General features: G+C 45.6%; 1 protein-coding gene across 1 annotated transcript in view; it reads right to left on the bottom strand.

The window, feature by feature from the left end:
• Positions 1-19,487, bottom strand: part of PPP1R21 (protein phosphatase 1 regulatory subunit 21) — a 98,650-nt gene that overhangs the window by 43,202 nt on the left and 35,961 nt on the right. The window contains exons 8-12 of the mRNA XM_040351592.1: positions 18,154-18,206; positions 15,229-15,378; positions 9,826-9,927; positions 9,625-9,713; positions 4,760-4,896 (exon numbers count right to left, since the gene is read on the bottom strand). Coding sequence (XP_040207526.1) covers positions 4,760-4,896; positions 9,625-9,713; positions 9,826-9,927; positions 15,229-15,378; positions 18,154-18,206 — 531 coding nt within the window. The remainder of the gene's footprint in view (positions 1-4,759; positions 4,897-9,624; positions 9,714-9,825; positions 9,928-15,228; positions 15,379-18,153; positions 18,207-19,487) is intronic.

Genomic DNA, 19,487 nt, shown 5'->3' with positions numbered 1-19,487 from the left:
ACTGTGCCCCGCAAACGCAACCAACTGTGCCCCGCAAACGCAACCAACTGTGCCCCGCAAACGCAACCAACTGTGCCCCGCAAACGCAACCAACTGTGCCCCGCAAACGCAACCAACTGTGCCCCGCAAACGCAACCAACTGTGCCCCGCAAACGCAGCCAACAGTGCCCAGCAAACGCAACCAACAGTGCCCAGCAAACGCAGCCAACAGTGCCCAGCAAACGCAGCCAACAGTGCCCAGCAAACGCAGCCAACAGTGTCCGCTGTCTTAACGGCACTAACCCAATCACGGTAGCGGATCAGGAAGCGGGTGACAGCGGCAAGCTGTTGGACGAGTAGCGCAGGTCAGGTGACGGCTGTGTCTTCCATGCGTCTCTTCTTGCCTTCTGCTAGGCGGCCAATAGGAACACTTGCCTGTCCAGGGAGCCCGTGATGTTGGGCGAACCCCCCCCAGGCCGATCCATACATTGTATCGGGTGCCGGAGCCACCATTCCAACTAAGGGAAACCGGCAGTGGAGCTTTGCAGCTTCACTGCCCGTTTCCTACTGCGCATGTACGATTCGCGCAGCGCTTTGTGAATGGTCAGCTGTCTTTTGGGACACACACAGGTCCCAGAAGACATCAGGGGGGCGATCATCATTTCCAGCGAGGGAGGAAGTGAACTCTGAGATCCACGGTTTAGGAAGTGGCAGATTAGGACGACTGCCTAGCAACAGGGTGTTTCTGGTAACTTTTTTAGGGTGAACCTCTGCTTTAATACATTACCTCTGTTAGGGATGAGCTCTGGGGTGTTTGCATGCTACACGTGCAGAGCCCGCCAGGAAGTGTGCACGGCGCTGCGCTAATCACAGCCAGGGAGACATTGTCCCGATGCTCGGCTGCAAAGATCGGGAAATGTCTCCCTGGCTGTGATTAGCACAGCGCCGTGCACACTTCCTGCCGGGCTTTGCACGTGTAGCATGCGGACACGCCAGAGCTCATCCTTAACAGAGGTAATGTATTAAAGCAGAGGTTCACCCTAAAAAAGTTACCAGAAACACCCTGTTGCTAGGCAGTCGTCCTAATCTGCCACTTCCTAAACCGTGGATCTCCGAGTTCACTTCCTCCCTCGCTGGAAATAATGATCGCCCCCCCCCGCTGTCTTCTGGGACCTGTGTGTGTCCCAAAAGACAGCTGACCATTCACAAAGCGATGTGCGAATCGTAGTCTAAGAACTGACACTTCCTGTAAAGAAACGATCTATCCCACAATCCCTGGGTCTCGCTCTAGTGCTCTGTAGGTGAAAACTAGCAACTAGATCTTGCAGTCCTGGGGAAGAGCTGCATTTTCATCACATTAGCCGTACCACACTTGTGATGCAACACAGAGAAATGGCGAAGCATGGACTGGACACTGTGTGACCGGGAACAAAAGCTGCCCGTCTGTTTGGCAAACAGGGACAAGCTAGGTGAAGGAATACATAGACACAGGGGAATCCATCAGCCATTGACCTACAAACTGCAGCCGACATGTGAGCCAATCATAACAAGGAACGACAATTCCCAGTACAACGGGGGGGTCTAAACCCAAGAAACATTTTCACTTCAAAAAATGTAACGGTTCTTCCACAATGAATCTGAATCACACACATCTAATTCTGATACTCCATGTGACATCTAGATTTATATTTGTCTTTCTGGAGGACAGAACAAACCAGGACACCATGGCATCCGCATTGACTCATGTGTCCCCCCCCCCCCACCCCTTTGTCCTCCAAACTTGGGAGTGCGGATTGCAGCACTAGAATGTCTATAAAAATATGACCCGACATGTTCTACAGACAGAAAAGAAAATGAGGTTGAAAAGAAAAAAAGACAGAAAAGGAGAAAAAAAAAATAAACATCCATCAAAGGCTGGAAAAGCAAGTTAATGTAGTGGAGAGGCTGACATTTGTATTCCCGAGCTTCTACAAAGGGGAGATTGGATGTTCCGACTCCGAAGGAACGAGCTTTTCATTAGATGTCTATTCAGACACACTCTTCTCTCTCCTCTAAGTGAGATCTTCTTGTAAAGGGAAAAAAGCAATGGGTGACCCTCGCTTCATACTAAGAGCATGTAGGAGCTTTCCATGACCTCCAATACAAAGCTTGTCCTCCATCGGCTGATGACCCCATAGACTGCCAGGGAAGATCCACCACTCGTCTTTAACAAAATTAAATTATTACTATCCGTTAATTACACGGTCTTTGTTTAACCACTTAAGACCCGGACCAAAATGCAGGTAAAGGACCAGGCCCCTTTTTGTGATTCGGCACTGCGTCATTTTAACTGACAATTGCGCGGTCGTGCGACGTGGCTCCCAAACAAAATTGGCGTCCTTTTTTTCCTACAAATAGAGCTTTCTTTTGGTGGTATTTGATCACCTCTGCGGTTTTTATTTTTTGCGCTATAAACAAAAATAGAGCGACAATTTTGAAAAAAAATTCAATATTTTTTACTTGTTGCTATAATAAATATCCCCCAAAAATATATAAAAAAAACTAATTTTTTTCCTCAGTTTAGGCCGATACGTATTCTTCTACCTATTTTTGGTAAAAAATACAAAAAATCGCAATAAGCGTTTATTGATTGGTTTGCGCAAAATTTATAGCGTTTACAAAATAGGGGATAGTTTTATTGCATTTTTATAAAAAAATTTTTTTTTACTACTAATGGCAATGGCAATTTTTTTCGTGACTGCGACATTATGGCGGACACTTCGGACAATTTTGACACATTTTTGGGACCATAGTCATTTTCACAGCAAAAAATGCATTAAAAATGCATTGTTTACTGTGAAAATGACAATTGCAGTTTGGGAGTTAACCACAAGGGGGCGCTGAAGGGGTTATGTGTGACCTCATCTGTGTTTCTAACTGTAGGGGGGTGTGGCTGTAGGTGTGACGTCATTGATTGGGTTTCCCTATAAAAGGGAACACACAATCGTATTTATTGGGGCATACCACACACTTTTTTCCCCTTAAAATCAGGGGAAAATCGTGGATGCACGATATACACCGATCCCCGCTGTCTCTCCGAGAGCCGAGTGTACTGCGCACTAGGCTAGGCTCGGCCACGCTCGGCTCCGCCAGGCAAAAATGTAAGTTTTCTTTTTTTTCCCCCCCTTTCCTTTCCAGTGCACAAAGCAAGGTCTATAAAAAGACATGGATGAGCGAGTTTGGGGTGGAAGAATATGACTGGCTTCAACCCAATAGAACACTTTTGGGATAAAGTAGAGCGGAGACTGCGAGCCAGGCCTTCTCATCCACATCAGTGCCCGACCTCACAAATGCACTTCCAGAAGAATGGCCAAACATTCCCATAGACACACTCCTAAACCTTGTGCACAGTCTTCCCAGAAGAATTGAAGCTGTTATAGCTGCAAAGGGTGGGCCAACTCAATATTGAACCCTACAGACTAAGACTGGGAGGCCATTAAAGTTCATGTGTGTGCAAAGGCAGGCGTCCCAAAACTTTTGAATACACACACATATATCTATATTTATTTTCATTAGTGTTGAAAATTCTGGACCAAAACTGAAAATTCATTTGGCTGAAAACCAAAATAGTCAGTTTAAAAATAATAATAATAATATTATTATTAATTATATATATATATATATAAAAAAAAATAGCTCAGTCTACATGTGTGTATAATCGAGATAGATGGATATCCATCTCTATCTATCTCAGTATGCAGGTGTTCCATACAGACTAGATATTGTTTAACCACTTAAGGACCCCTTCACGCCGATATACGTTGGCAGAATGGCACGGCTGGGCACATCAACGTACCTGTACGTTGCCCTTTAAGCCCAGCCGTGGGGTCACGGGCGCGTGCATGCGACCCGGTCTGAAGCTCCGTGACCGCGGGACTCGCGGACCCGATCGCCGCTGGAGTCCCGCGAACGGTCCCCGGAGCTGAAGAACGGGGAGAGCTGTGTGTAAACAAAGCTTCCACGTTCTTCACTGTGGCGCCGTCATCGATCGTGTGTTCCCTTATATAGGGAATCACAATCGATGACGTCACACCTACAGCCACACCCCCCTACAGTTAGAAACACAGATGAGGTCATCATAACCCCATCAGCGCCCCCTAGTGGTTAACTCTCAAACTGCAGTTGGCATTTTCACAGTAAACAATGCATTTTAAATGCATTTTTTGCTGTGAAAATGACAATGGTCCCAAAAATGTGTCCGCCATAATGTCGCAGTCACGAAAAAAAAAAATCGCTGATTGCCGCCATTAGTAGTAAAAAAAATAATAATGAATAAAAATGCAATAAAACTATCCCCTATTTTGTAAACGCTATAAATTTTGCGCAAACCAACAGATAAACGCTTATTGAGATTTTCTTTACCAAAAATAGGTAGAAGAATACGTATCGGCCTAAAGTGAGGAAAAAAACATTTTTTTTATTTATATATTATTGGGGGGGATGCATTTTTTTCAAAATTGTCGCTCTATTTTTGTTTATAGCGCAAAAAATAAAAACCGCAGAGGTGATCAAATACCACCAAAAGAAAGCTCTATTTGTGGGAAAAAAGACACCAATTTTGTTTGGGAGCCACGTTGCACGACCGCGCAATTGTCAGTTAAAGTGACGCAGTGCCGAATCGCAAAAACTGCCCGGGTCCTTTAGCTGCCTAAAAGTCAGAGTCTTAAGTGGTTAATAAGAGAGGAAATAAAAGCAAATGTGAAAATAATAAATCCTGGAGAGATCAGCAGACGAAACTCACTGGGTAAGGCGAGGAGGGAGATGTAGGTCTTCAGTTTCTCGAACGCCGCCGTCATTCTCTTCATGTCGCGGTGGAGTTCCAGGTTCCTCCCCTGTAACGGCGCTGTGCAAAGTGGTGACGCCGACTCCTCCTCCAGACTGAGACAGGAATTACATTTCGATTAGAACTTTCAACAGTCAACTTATTTTTAAGCCCAATCAGTTTCCACATAAAACTATACAGAGCAAGTTAAATCAGAACTGAAGGCAAACCTTTTGGATAGAGTAAGGGAGGGTTATAACCCCTGTCAGTGCTGAGCAAGCAACTTCTACACAATGGTCACTGCCTCCGTTCACAAGAATACAAGACATCCTTTGGTTGGAAGAGCTAGAAATTGTGACATCATCACCTCCACACTCCATCTCTTCCAATCAGGGAACACCTTCTATTCCCGTGGATGGCAGCAGTGCCGAGCGTGCGCCTTCTCCTCTACACATCGACCACAAGGGGTCACTGCTGCTATTCACAGGAATACGAGACAGACATTCTTAAAGAGGAACTGCATTCTGCTCACATCATTTGTAATAAAAATATCTTTGCCATTCTGAAGCTTCCGCTCAACCACTTTGCATATTTTATATATATACTGGGATTCTGTACTTGCCAAATTATGCTGCAGAAATCTCCCTCCACGGAGTCTGGCTGCAGCCATTTTAACTGTGGGCAGCTGAAGCGGCTGCCTGTTCACTTCCTGGATTTACACAGACAGAGGGCTGTGCATGTCATAAGCCTAGGTTAATGACCAGACAAGAAACAGGAAGTGGGCTGTATAAGGTATTTACTGGCAGAAAAAACTAATAATAATGTTTTACTGTCTAAAATTAAAATAATAAGTGCAGTTTTATGGTTTTAAAAAAAAATTAAAAATAAAAGGGCAGAAAATGTAATAGATGAAAAAATGACTCAAGCTCTGGTTTAAAATTGGACAAGGTGGAAATCATGACATCACCACCCCCCCTCTCTACCTCCAATCAGAAAAAGCTTGATATTCCCATGAATGATGGTAGTGCTAGTGGCTTCCCTTCTCCACACTGACCACTAGGGGGCACTGCTGCAGTTCACAGGAATACAAGGAATACAATTGTCCCCCAATTAAAGAATGTCTTCTATTCCTGTGAATGGTAGCAGTGTTGAGCAAGCAGCTTCCTCTGTGCCTACTGACCACAGGGGGCCCTCGCCCGGCAATGCCGCCATTCACAGAAATATAAAGTACTCTCTGATTAGAGGAGGTGGAGATCATGACAACATTGCTCCTCCTCTCGACCTTGTGCAATCAGAGAATATCTTGAGTTGAATACAGGGTGTTTTATGAATGGTGGCAGTGCCAAGTGAGTGCCCGCTGTGGTGAAGAGCATGACAACATTGCTCCTCTTCCGATTGCTCCTAGTTCCACCTTGTCCAATGATGTCATAATCTCCACCACAGGAGGCGCTCACTTGGCACTGCCACCATTTATAGAACACCCTGTGTACCTGCATTCTCTGATTGGATAAGGTGGAAAGGAGGAGAAATGATGTTATAATCTCCACCACAGGGGGGTGCTCACTTGGCACTGCCACCATTCATAGAACACCCTGTATTCAACTCAAGGTACTCTCCGATTGGAAAAGGTGAAAAGAAAAGAATGTCTTGAGTTGAATACAGGGTGTTCTATGAATGGTGGCAGTGCCAAGTGAGCGCCCCCGGTGGTGGAGATCATGACATCATTGCGCCTCCTCTGATTGGGCAAGGTGGAACTAGGAGCAATGATGTCATGATCTCCACCACAGGAGGTGCTCACTTGGCACTGCCACCATTCAAAGAAAACACTGTAATTAACTCAAGGCATGCTCCGATTGGACGAGGTGAAAAGGAGGAGCAATGATGTCATGATCTCCACCACAGGGGGGCACTCACTCACTTGACACTTCCACCATTCATAGAACACCCTGTATTCAACTCAAGACATTCTTTTCATCTTGTCCAATCGGAGAATGCCTTGAGTTGAATACAGGGTGTTCTATGAATGGTGGCAGTGCCAAGTGAGCACGCTCCTGTGGTGGAGATCATGACATCATTGCTCCTCCTCTGATTGGACAAGGTGGAACTAGGAGCTATGATTTCATGATCCCCCACCACAGGGGGTACTCACTTGGCACTGCCACCATTCATAGAACACCATGTATTCAACTCAAGGCATTCTCTAATGGGAAAAGGTGGAAAGAATGCCATGAGTTGAATACAGGGTGTTCTATGAATGGTGGCAGTGCCAAGTGGTGGAGATCATGACATCATTGCTCCTCTTTCCCACCTTGTCCAATCAAAGAATGCCATGAGTTGAATATAGGGTGTTCTATGAATAGTGGCAGTGCCAAGTCAGCACCCCCCCCCCTTGAGTTGATTACAGGGTGTTCTATGAATGGTGGCAGTGCCAAGTGAGCGCCGCCCTGTAGTGGAGATCATGACATCATCGCTCCTCTTTCCCACCTTGTCCAATCAAAGAATGCCTTGAGTTGAATATAGGGTGTTCTATGAATAGTGGCAGTGCCAAGTAAGCACCCCCCCCCCCTGAGTTGATTACAGGGTGTTCTATGAATGATGGCAGTGCCAAGTAAGCGCCCCCCTGTGGTCAGTATGCACACAGGCAACCTCTCGGCACAGGACCCATTAGATCTTAGCTTCCCCGGCGGCCCCCGAAGGTATGAGATGAGATATACACACTTCCACTATGCCAGTCTGGAGCAATCCAAGGATGCAATGCAGATCATGCCCGGAGTTCAGCTTTAAAAAAAAAAAAAACTGATTCTTCCATGCTCCATGTCTTTATGCACGGTGTCTAATATATCTCATTCTCCAGCTGTCACAGAATTCTCATCCTTCATTTTGATCTACTGGCACCATTTTGTAGAGCGAAGGTTGCCAGTGGGCCCGTGCGGCTGGGGAATTTGTTCAATGTCAGATGCATCCAGAGCGCAGCGTTATTATTCAAAGGCTGCTGTCAGCGGACAGATACCGGCGGCTCGGGCCTTTGAAACAGACTCTGGTTCCTTCTCAGTCAAAGCAACGCGGCTTGGCAGAGAGGTGTTGTGTGACCCCCACTGGGAATAACTATAATTACACTCCGAGCCGCAGGCGAAAATGCTCTCCCAGGGCCGAAGACATTCCCAGCTACCGCCATTGCAGCTCCAGCCGGATTATTCTACCGATGACACAAACGCAGGTTAGATATGAACGCCCGTCCTCACCCGAAGCCGATCTGTCCCTCTGCTCCCGGGTGGAGGCGCCAGTGTTCTGACGGATAGTGCCCACTATCGAGAAGTGCCCGGAACAGCACAACGGCCGATAGTGGGTGCCCACTATCGTGAAGTGCCCGGAACAGCACAACGGCCGATAGCGGGTGCCCACTATCGTGAAGTGCCTGGAACAGCACAACGGCCGATAGCGGGTGCCCACTATCGTGAAGTGCCTGGAACAGCACAACGGCCGATAGTGGGTGCCCACTATCGTGAAGTGCCCGGAACAGCACAACGGCCGATAGCGGGTGCCCACTATCGAGAAGTGCCCGGAACAGCACAACGGCCGATAGCGGGTGCCCACTATCGAGAAGTGCCCGGAACAGCACAACGGCCGATAGCGGGTGCCCACTATCGAGAAGTGCCCGGAACAGCACAACGGCCGATAGCGGGTGCCCACCATCGTGAAGTGCCCGAAACAGCACAACGGCCGATAGCGGGTGCCCACTATAGTGAAGTGCCCGGAACAGCACAACGGCCGATAGCGGGTGCCCACTATCGAGAAGTGCCCGGAACAGCACAACGGCCGATAGCGGGTGCCCACTATCGAGAAGTGCCCGGAACAGCACAACGGCCGATAGCGGGTGCCCACTATCGAGAAGTGCCCGGAACAGCACAACGGCCGATAGCGGGTGCCCACTATCGAGAAGTGCCCGGAACAGCACAACGGCCGATAGCGGGTGCCCACTATCGAGAAGTGCCCGGAATAGCACAACGGCCGATTTTATGAACAGCTATTGTGACGGGCAGACGGCGCCTGCGCACAATAGCCGACGGACTATCAGATTGTGCCTCAGGCTGCCCGAGGCATGTTTTTAAGTCGGTGAGGGCAGATTAGTACATGCTGGGGTTAAATTTTTAAATAATGGGCAGTGCTGCAACGATGGGCGCGGATTTTTAAATGATGATTTATGTCGATGAGGGACGGATTTGTTCATGTTGGAGGCGGATTTTTAAAAGATGGGCACGCCCGCAAGCGTAAAAAAAAAATAGCAGAAACAAAAAATGTGTTTGGCAGCACTGCCCATCATTTAAAAATCCGTCCCAAAAATTTACAAATTCGCCCCTCACCGACATGAACACGGCTTGTGCCTCCCAAAAATGTACAAATTCGCCCATCACCGACATGAACACGGCTTGTGCCCCGTCCTGACGGCTCGTGCGAGCTCGTCGGGACGGGGTGCATTTTCTGGCTCCTAACTTTTTTAGCTGGCTCCTAGATTCCAAGCAAATTTGTCAAACCCTGTGGTAAACAGTTCGTAATAGGTGGTGCCCCCAAGTGGTGAAGAGTTTTACTTACCTGTGCGATTTCTGGAATATAAATCGGCACACGTATTTCTCTATGGTCAGGACTTTGCGATTATGTGGGGCATTATTGATTGGATTTTTTTTGAGCACCTATATGAATTTTTCGCTTTTTCACTTGATACATTTTCTATACATTGAATGCGTTTTATTTTACATATATTTATGCACTTTGGAATTTTGGCCGCTTCACATAATCAATACGTTCACGACTATTGTCCGGAGTGGAACATATAAAAATCTGCATACCTTTTTAATTGGTATGGGAGAATTTTTTGCAGAAAAGACACATAGGATATAAAGTGCTCAGAAAAATTTTGCAGCTTCACCGCGGTTTCCTGGGGATGAAAAAAAAAAAAAAAAAAAAAATCAGAATATGACATTAAAAAAAGGGACAGAGATTTATTCACAGATAGAGAAGGAAGGAGATAATGAGCAGGAAAATATTACCAGGACGGTAATGGTGCCCTCGGTGATGCTTTCAAATAACAGGAGCATTCCTTCCTCCAGGGGACGCACGTAAGAGGCATTTTCGTGGAGATAGTGCGAGAACTGCGTGATGGAAGGCAACCAGTTAGAGGATCCAAAAGTGGCCCACTTATACGTTACATCAAGATTACTGGATACATCACTGTCAATTAAATGTCTCGATTTTTCCTGTTATACTAGAAAAATCTAAATTGAAATTACACAGCATGCTAATCCTTCAATAGAATAAAATTTTCAAATCGCAGTGTTTGTTTTATCTCAAGTCTGTACAACGGAGTGCAATTATTATCTATTCTTCAAAATGAGATGCACTATAACATGGAAAGAGATTATTGATGAGGACTCCGCAATCCCCGAGCAGTGCGAAACCCTACACGCCCACAACCAGACTGCTGGCCAACACTGCCATCTGCTGGTCAACTATAGGCATGACTAGACATTCATCTCTGAGCCGAATAACTGTAAATAAAATATGGATTCTAAATATCTTGGATTAAATCAGCTACCCAAAGGCATCACTTGTTCCCCTCGTGATGTGGACAGTTTAACTCGTATGAAGATGTCTATACGATAATCAGTCGATTTGACAAACGGAAGTTGATGTCTATGCATGGCCATACTCGACTCCTTCATTTGCATGACCTCCCTAAGGGCAGTGGAGGTGCGGTGACGGTATAGCGGCGCGTTTTTTAGCGCCGTATTTACCGCGATATTCAGCCGCTAGTGGTGCGGTTTTAACTGACTAAGCACTAAACTAGTGTGAAACGTGTCGGCTGTCTCTTTTTGGCTGTATTCTGTGATGCATGTCCATTTTTTCCAATAAAGACAACTTTTGAAGTTCCTTTGGTGTGCGGCTGCCCATCCTTTTTTGAAATTCTACATTTGCCTAGTGCATTGCCAGCACCTTGGTTTCCTGAGAAGTTCCCAAATTGCTTACAAGACCCACCTGGAGCGGTGACTCCTTTCCCTTGCGCAGTTTTAACTGTAGAGGCGCATTGCGGGCGGTATTACCGCGGTTTCCCATTGATTTCAATGGGAAGGAGCTGTATAGGAGCGGTAAACACCCCGCTCCTATACCGCTCCAAAGATGCGGCTAGCAGGACTTTTGGAGCGGTCCTGCTAGCGCACCGCTTCAGTGTGAAAGCCTTCGGGCTTTCACATTGAAGCCTGCAATGCACGATTTTTTCAGGCGGTATAGCAGCGCTATTTTTAGTTCTGAACCGCCTGATAAACGTGTCAGTGTGAAGGGGCCCAAGAGTTATCTGTACTAATCAAAGTGCAAACACCTGGGAGTCACATGAACTTATTACAAATGTGTCCTTGCATCTCCATTTACCATTATTTTGATGAAGAAAATGTTAATTGTAGATAAAAAGAAATCTCTCTCGCTCTCTGGCTCTCTCGGTCGATCTCTCCCAATCTCTCTCTGGCTCTCCAAATCTCTCTCTGGCTCTCCAAATCTCTCTCTGGCTCTCCAAATCTCTCTCTGGCTCTCCAAATCTCTCTCTGGCTCTCCAAATCTCTCTCTGGCTCTCCAAATCTCTCTCTGGCTCTCCAAATCTCTCTCTGGCTCTCCAAATCTCTCTCTGGCTCTCCAAATCTCTCTCTGGCTCTCCAAATCTCTCTCTGGCTCTCCAAATCTCTCTCTGGCTCTCCAAATCTCTCTCTGGCTCTCCAAATCTCTCTCTGGCTCTCCAAATCTCTCTCTGGCTCTCCAAATCTCTCTCTCTGGCTCTCCAAATCTCTCTCTCTGGCTCTCCAAATCTCTCTCTCTGGCTCTCCAAATCTCTCTCTCTGGCTCTCCAAAGCTCTCTCTCTGGCTCTCCAAAGCTCTCTCTCTGGCTCTCCAAAGCTCTCTCTCTGGCTCTCCAAAGCTCTCTCTCTGGCTCTCTAGATCTCCCTCTCTGGCTCTCTAGCTCTCCCTCTCTGGCTCTCTAGCTCTCCCTCTCTAGCTCTCCCTCTCTAGCTCTCTAGATCTCCCTCTCTAGCTCTCTAGATCTCCCTCTCTAGCTCTCTAGATCTCCCTCTCTAGCTCTCTAGATCTCCCTCTCTAGCTCTCTAGATCTCCCTCTCTAGCTCTCTAGATCTCCCTCTCTAGCTCTCTAGATCTAGCTCTCTAGATCTCCCTCTCTAGCTCTCTAGATCTAGCTCTCTAGCTCTCTAGATCTAGCTCTCTAGATCTCCCTCTCTAGCTCTCTAGATCTAGCTCTCTAGCTCTCTAGATCTAGCTCTCTAGATCTCCCTCTCTAGCTCTCTAGATCTCCCTCTCTAGCTCTCTAGATCTCCCTCTCTAGATCTCTAGATCTCCCTCTCTAGATCTCTAGATCTCCCTCTCTAGATCTCTAGATCTCCCTCTCTAGATCTCTAGATCTCCCTCTCTAGATCTCTAGATCTCCCTCTCTAGATCTCTAGATCTCCCTCTCTAGATCTCTAGATCTCCCTCTCTAGATCTCTAGATCTCCCTCTCTAGATCTCCCTCTCTAGATCTCCCTCTCTAGATCTCCCTCTCTAGATCTCCCTCTCTAGATCTCCCTCTCTAGATCTCCCTCTCTAGATCTCCCTCTCTAGCTCTATGGTCCCCAATCCATCTGCCGATAGTACAGAGCCTTGGAAGGCACTCTGCTCATGCTCAGTTTGGTGTGCATTGCTAGAGGTTTTTTTTTCTACTTGGGAGGGTGCATATGATCAGCACAGGGCCAATCAGCACTGTCCAGACAGAAAGTCAGGGGTCCTGCAGCCTCAAAGGACAGTCGGAGGAGAATGAAATCTCCCCCTACAAGTTTTAAACCAGTGCTTGGCTGGCCACTGATAGCAGTCACAAGACTGCTATATACTGCTGATGACAAAATGTATTTAGAAGATATTTACTAAAATAATTGCATTGTGTACTGTGGGAGAGCAGATATAGTGAATACAGGCTCCTGGGTTTAGGTAACACTTTAACCAGTTGGAGTACCCAACCCACAGAATATTGCTTAACCACTTCCAGACCGCCGCATGTACATATACGTCGGCAGAATGGCACGGACAGGCACATTGGCGTACCTGTACATCCCTGCCTAGACGTGGGTCGGGGGTCCGATCAGGACCCCCCCGTACATGCGGCGGTTCCCGTGGCTTCAGGAGCGATCCGGGACGACGGCGCGGCTATTCGTTTATAGCCGCCCCGTCGCGATCGCTCCCCGGAGCTGAAGAACGTGGAGAGCCGTATGTAAACACGGCTTCCCCGTGCTTCACTGTGGCGGCGCATCGATCGAGTGATCCCTTTTATAGGGAGACTCGATGGATGACGTCACACCTACAGCCACACCCCCCTACAGTTGTAAACACACACTAGGTGAACCCTAACTCCTACAGCGCCCCCTGTGGTTAACTCCCAAACTGCAACTGTCATTTTCACAATAAACAATGCAATTTAAATGCATTTTTTGCTGTGAAAATGACAATGGTCCCAAAAATGTGTCAAAATTGTCCGAAGTGTCCGCCATAATGTCGCAGTCACGAAAAAAAATCACTGATCGCCGCCATTAGTAGTAAAAAAAATAAAAAATAAAAAAAAATAAAAAAAAAATAAAAACTATCCCCTATTTTGTAAACGCTATAAATTTCGCGCAAACCAATCGATAAACGCTTATTGCGATTTTTTTTACCAAAAATAGGTCGAAGAATACGTATCGGCCTAAACTGAGGGGAAAAAAAAATGTTATATATGTTTTGGGGGATATTTATTATAGCAAAAAGTAAAAAATATTGAATCTTTTTCTAAATTGTCGCTCTATTTTTGTTTATATCGCAAAAAATAAAAACTGCAGAGGTGATCAAATACCACCAAAAGAAAGCTCTATTTGTGGGGGAAAAAGGACGGCAATTTTGTTTGGGAGCCACGTCGCACGACCGTGCAATTGTCTGTTAAAGCGACGCAGTGCCAAATTGTAAAAACCCCTTGGGTCATTTAGCAGCATATTGGTCCGGTCCTTAAGTGGTTAAACACCAGGTTCTTCATTTAGTAAATATTTAGAATTATTTTCAGCGAATGCAAGGTGCACAGATATGAAGAAGGGGAGAAAGTGACTTTCATTCACACCCTCCTCCAATCGCAGAGTGCCTTGCAATCATTGAGAAGAATGCAAGACATTTACTGAATAGAGGAGCTGCAGTGCGAGCGGACCTGCTGTGATTGGAGCACTTCAGCCAGAACTGTAACTCTTAGCACTGGACAAAAAAAAACTCTGACAAATGTGTGACAAAACGCTTAAATACTTGACCCAAGCGTTTTGCATGCATTTCTATGCAACAAAAACATAAAAAAAAAAAAAAAAAAAACACACCAATCTGTCTGATTCAAGCTCCAAAAAAAAAAAAAGGGGTTCAAACTTTTTGGAGCGCCAGGCTACTTGTGGTGGGGATATGAACCGTCTTCATAGAGAATCATTGGGGTGGACTCAGGTAGGGGCGCGCAAAACTGCGGCGGCGTAACGAACGACATTTACGTTACGCCTCCGCAAGTTTTACGGGCAAGTGCTTGATTCACAAAGCACTTGCCTGTAAAGTTGCGGCGGCGTAGCGTAAAGGGGGCCGGCGTCAGCGCACGTAATTCAAATGATCCCGTAGGGGGCGTGGATCATTTAAATTAGGCGCGTTCCCGCGCCAAATGTACAGCGCATGCGCCGTCCCTAAATTTTCTCGACGTGCATTGCGGTAAAGACGTCGCAAGGACGTCATTGACTTCGACGTGAACGTAAATGGCGTCCAGCGCCATTCACGGACGACTTACGCAAACGACGTAAAATTTGAAAATCGCGACGCGGGAACGACGTCCATACTTACCATTGGCTGCGCCTCCTAATAGCAGGAGCAGCCTTACGACAAAACCGACTTACGCAAAAAACTACCGCCGGGCGCGCGTACGTTTGTGAATCGGCGCAAGTATGCAATTTGCATACGCTACGCTGACAACTACGGGAACGCCACCTAGCGGCCAGCGTCAGAATGCACCCTAAGATACGACGGCGTAAGAGACTTATGCCCGTCGTATCTTAGGCTAAAGTCGGCGTATCTAGCTTTCTGAATACAGAAAGTAGATACGCCGGCGTAATTGCTTAGTTGCGCCGGCGTATCTATGGATACGCAGGCGTAATTGCTCTCTGAATCCACCCCATTGATTTTTATTTCTCCTCCAGCGTTTTGGAGCGTCAAGCGGTGTGAATGGGGCCAATGCAACCACCACATCTCAGAACCGATAAAAGGGAATTACATTCATTTTTTATTCTTGGGGTGATACGAGCTTTTTCTTGCATTAGAAGGATTATCACAAGTTCAACAGATTCTCATTTCAAGTCATAAAACATATTTGGGTTCCTTTACCTTTTGATTCAATGGCGAGATGACATCGATGGCGGAGTCTATGGGAAAGATCTGGACTCTCTGTTCCGTGTATGTATGAAGGTTCAGGAGAGCGGTGACTAGATCCTGGACAAAGGCCAATGCCTGGCCGGCTAATTCCCGAGCCTTCAGCTGGAAAAAGAGTGGAGGACTCATCAATTCACCAGCAGAGGAAAGGCAGACAACACAATGGAGTTCATAGACCAACTATCCGCAATGTACTGTATTATAGATCCTCCTAATCTTCATTATTTGGAGACAGAATCGCTAAAGTTGACCTGTTGGAAGAAAAATGCGATGGCTGCTTGCACAGGAATATCCTACAATTATTCCCCCCCCCCCCCCCCCCCCCAAGAGTGCTATTGACCTCCTTAGATATCCAATGCTGAAGGGAACAGGAGAGGATCTGACATCTCCATCAGACACAATCTCCTACATTAGGGAGATGGGAAGGGCCCCCTCTTGAGAGAGAGAGACACTCCGATTGGGGGGGGGGGGTGTCAGTTGTAAAATTTTAGAAGGCAACCTAACCCAAAATCTAATTCCCAAGCCCAGAAGCACTTTGTGGGGATCTCCTGTTGCCTGGAGCGCCCATTGTTAGATCTCCCAGGCCTTTTTTTTTATCAGAATAGGTGCAGGAACTCAACACGACCCCCCAAACTGCATCAAATAGTGGGTGTGGCCAAATTACACGCATAACAGTGGGAGGGTTGTGAAGGGGCATTAAATACCAGGAGTGAGCTACACACAGAGCGCAGGGGTTCAGGGGTGGGCTACACACAGAGCACAGGGGTTCAGGAGTGAGCTACACACAGAGCGCAGGGTTCAGGAGTGAGCTACACACAGAGCGCAGGGTTCAGGAGTGAGCTACACACAGAGCGCAGGGTTCAGGAGTGAGCTACACACAGAGCGCAGGGTTCAGGAGTGAGCTACACAGTGCAGGGTTCAGGAGTGAGCTACACAGTGCAGGGTTCAGGAGTGAGCTACACAGTGCAGGGTTCAGGAGTGAGCTACACAGTGCAGGGTTCAGGAGTGAGCTACACAGTGCAGGGTTCAGGAGTGAGCTACACAGTGCAGGGTTCAGGAGTGAGCTACACAGTGCAGGGTTCAGGAGTGAGCTACACAGTGCAGGGTTCAGGAGTGAGCTACACAGTGCAGGGTTCAGGAAGCAACAGTTATTAGTCCTTTGGAGTTTTTTTTTTGGGGGGGGGGGGGTTTATGGGGAAGGTATTTTGTAAGACAAAAATATATTCAGTGACATACAGTCACTAAGACACTCGGTCTAAAAAACAAACAAAAGAAATAACTGCTGTGGGTATAAAAAAAAAAAAAAAAAAAAAGAAGTATAGGCACCTAGAAGACCTAAAGGTGCAGCACATACATGCAGCAGCTTCCCCAAGCTTTTAAATTCTAGCTGGGCCATTCTGATGGGCAACAATCCAACACTTCCAGGCAGTAAGAAAGAGGGGACCACACACACACACAAACAAACAAAAATGTATAAGAAGCAGAATTTGAGTTTTTTCTCCAACTTATCGATTGTCGACCCACCGCAGTACATTTACTGCGACAGGTTGGGTCGTACAGCCTTTCTTCCAGGTTCGGTCATCTATATATATATATATATATATATATATATATATATATATATATATATATATATATATATATATATATATATATATATATATATATATATATATATATATATATAGTGTAGGAGTTGTAGACGCTATAACTTTCATGCAAACCAATCAATATCCACTTATTGGTATTTATTTATTTTTTTCTAACCAACAATGTAGCAGAAGACAGTTTGGTCAACATTTTATTTTATTAGATAGGTTTTATAGCAGAAAAGTAGAAAATAGTTTTTTTTTTCCCTTTAAAATTTGGGGTCTTTTTTAGTTTATATTGCAAAAAATAAACCCAGTGGTGATCAAATACCAGTTGAAATGGCACAGTACCGAACTGCAAAAAAAATCTTGATCACAAAGAAAACAATTTGGGTTAAAAAAGGTTGGCAATAAATGTTGTTAAAGGGGTTGTAAAAGGTACAATTTATTTTCCTAAATAGCTTCCTTTACCTTAGTGCAGTCCTCCTTCACTTACCTCATCCTTCCATTTTGCTTTTAAATGTCCTTATTTCTTCTGAGGAATCCTCACTTCCTGTTCTTCTGTCTATAACTCCACACAGTAATGCAAGGCTTTCTCCCTGGTGTGGAGTGTCGTGCTCGCCCCCTCCCTTGGGCTACAGGAGAGTCAGGACACTCTCTACATTGCAGATAGAGAAAGGAGCTGTGTGTTAGTGGGCGTCCTGACTCTCCTGTAGTACAAGGGAGGGGGCGGGCATGACACTCCACACCAGGGAGAAAGCCTTGCATTACTGTGTGGAGTTACAGACAGAAGAACAGGAAGTGAGGATTTCTCATAAGAAATAAGGACATTTAAAAGCAAAATGGAAGGATGAGGTAAGTGAAGGAGGACTGCACTAAGGTAAAGGAAGCTATTTAGGAAAATAAATTGTACCTTTACAACCCCTTTAATGAAAAACACAATTCAACATCTTTTACATCAATGCCCATCATGTAAATGCTTTCATCAGAACAAGACAAAAATTTCTTGCTCAGCCTTCAGTCCCCTGAAGGTAATATTTGCACACACAGGCTGGAGGTCGGGGAATGGCCAATGAAAATAATAACAGTCTGCCATGGCATGCAAGGAGAGGCAAGGACATTACTGTTCTCTATGGCCATTCCTTGTCCTCAGCCCAGCACTTGTTCCAGGTTCTAGGGAAGGGGAAAACTGAGAACTGCTCTTTCTTTCTTCCTTTGATGTCAAATAAAGAGAAATTTATAAAATGGTAAAACTGAAGCCGTAATAAAACAATAAAAAATGAATACAAACCTGATGTCTTCTGTTATGCAATGGTACGTTCAAGGCATTGAAATCACTCGTTCCTAAAGCAAAAGAAAGGATAGATGTAAATGTGGCGGAAATAACAGCAATCAAAAACGCAACATTTCTTGGATAATATTTCATCAAAGTTAGCAAATACAAAGGGCCAGATTCACGTAGAAGTGCGGCGGCGTAACGTATCGTAGATACGTTACACCGCCGCAACTTTTCATCGCAAGTGCCTGATTCACCAAGCACTTGCGATGAAAACCTACGCCGGCGCAAGGCGGGCCAATTTAAATGGGTGGGTGCCATTTAAATTAGGCGCGCTCCCGCGCCGGACCTACTGCGCATGCTCCGTTTCGTAATTCCCGTCGTGCTTTGCGCGCCGTGACGTCATTTTTTCGAACGGCGACGCGCGTAGCGTAATTCCGTATTCCCGGACGGCTTACGCAAACTACGTTATTTTTTCAATTTCGACGCGGGAACGACGGCCATACTTTACACAGCAATACGATTGCTGCGTAAAGTTAAGGCACCAAAAAAACCTACTAACTTTGCGACGGAAAACTAGACTAGCGGCGACGTAGCGAACGCGAAAATCCGTTGGGAATCGCCGTAACTCCTAATTTGCATACCCGACGCTGGTTTACGACGCAAACTCCCCCCAGCGGCGGCCGCGGTATTGCATCCTAAGATCCGACAGTGTAAGTCAATTACACCTGTTGGATCTTCTGGCTATCTATGCGTAACTGATTCTATGAATCAGTCGCATAGATAGAAACAGAGATACGACGGCGTATCTCCACTGTGAATCTGGCCCAAAGACCCTAGTGCCCGAAAAGTGCTTTTGGGGGGCTCAACCCAACAGTATTGGCCCAAAATTAAAAAAGCATTTTTGGGTGGGCTAACTCTTTATTTTCCATAACATAAAAAAAATGATGATATAATAATAATAATAATAATAATAATAATAATAATAAAATTAAAGGGCAACTCTACTTTCGTGGAGAAAAAAAAGAGCAAAAATAAATAAATAATATAACACATATATAACTGCGACACTAATCATATTGTGATTGAATGTCTTTAAAAATTACCGTATATACTCGAGTATAAGCCAACTGTCACCACATTTTTTTTAATGTCATTTAATGAATGCCATTAAAAATGACATATATATATATATATATATATATATATATATATATATATATATATATATATATATATATATATATATATATATATACACACACACACACACACACAAGTATAAGCCGACGACTTTCTCTGCAAATTTTTTTTATGCTGGCTTATACTCGAGTGACTTCTCCCGCTGT

Source organism: Rana temporaria, chromosome 4, assembly GCF_905171775.1.
Source record: "Rana temporaria chromosome 4, aRanTem1.1, whole genome shotgun sequence".
NCBI lineage: Eukaryota > Metazoa > Chordata > Amphibia > Anura > Ranidae > Rana > Rana temporaria.
Note: the sequence above shows the minus strand (reverse complement) of the source record. Positions and strands in the feature narration are given on the sequence as shown.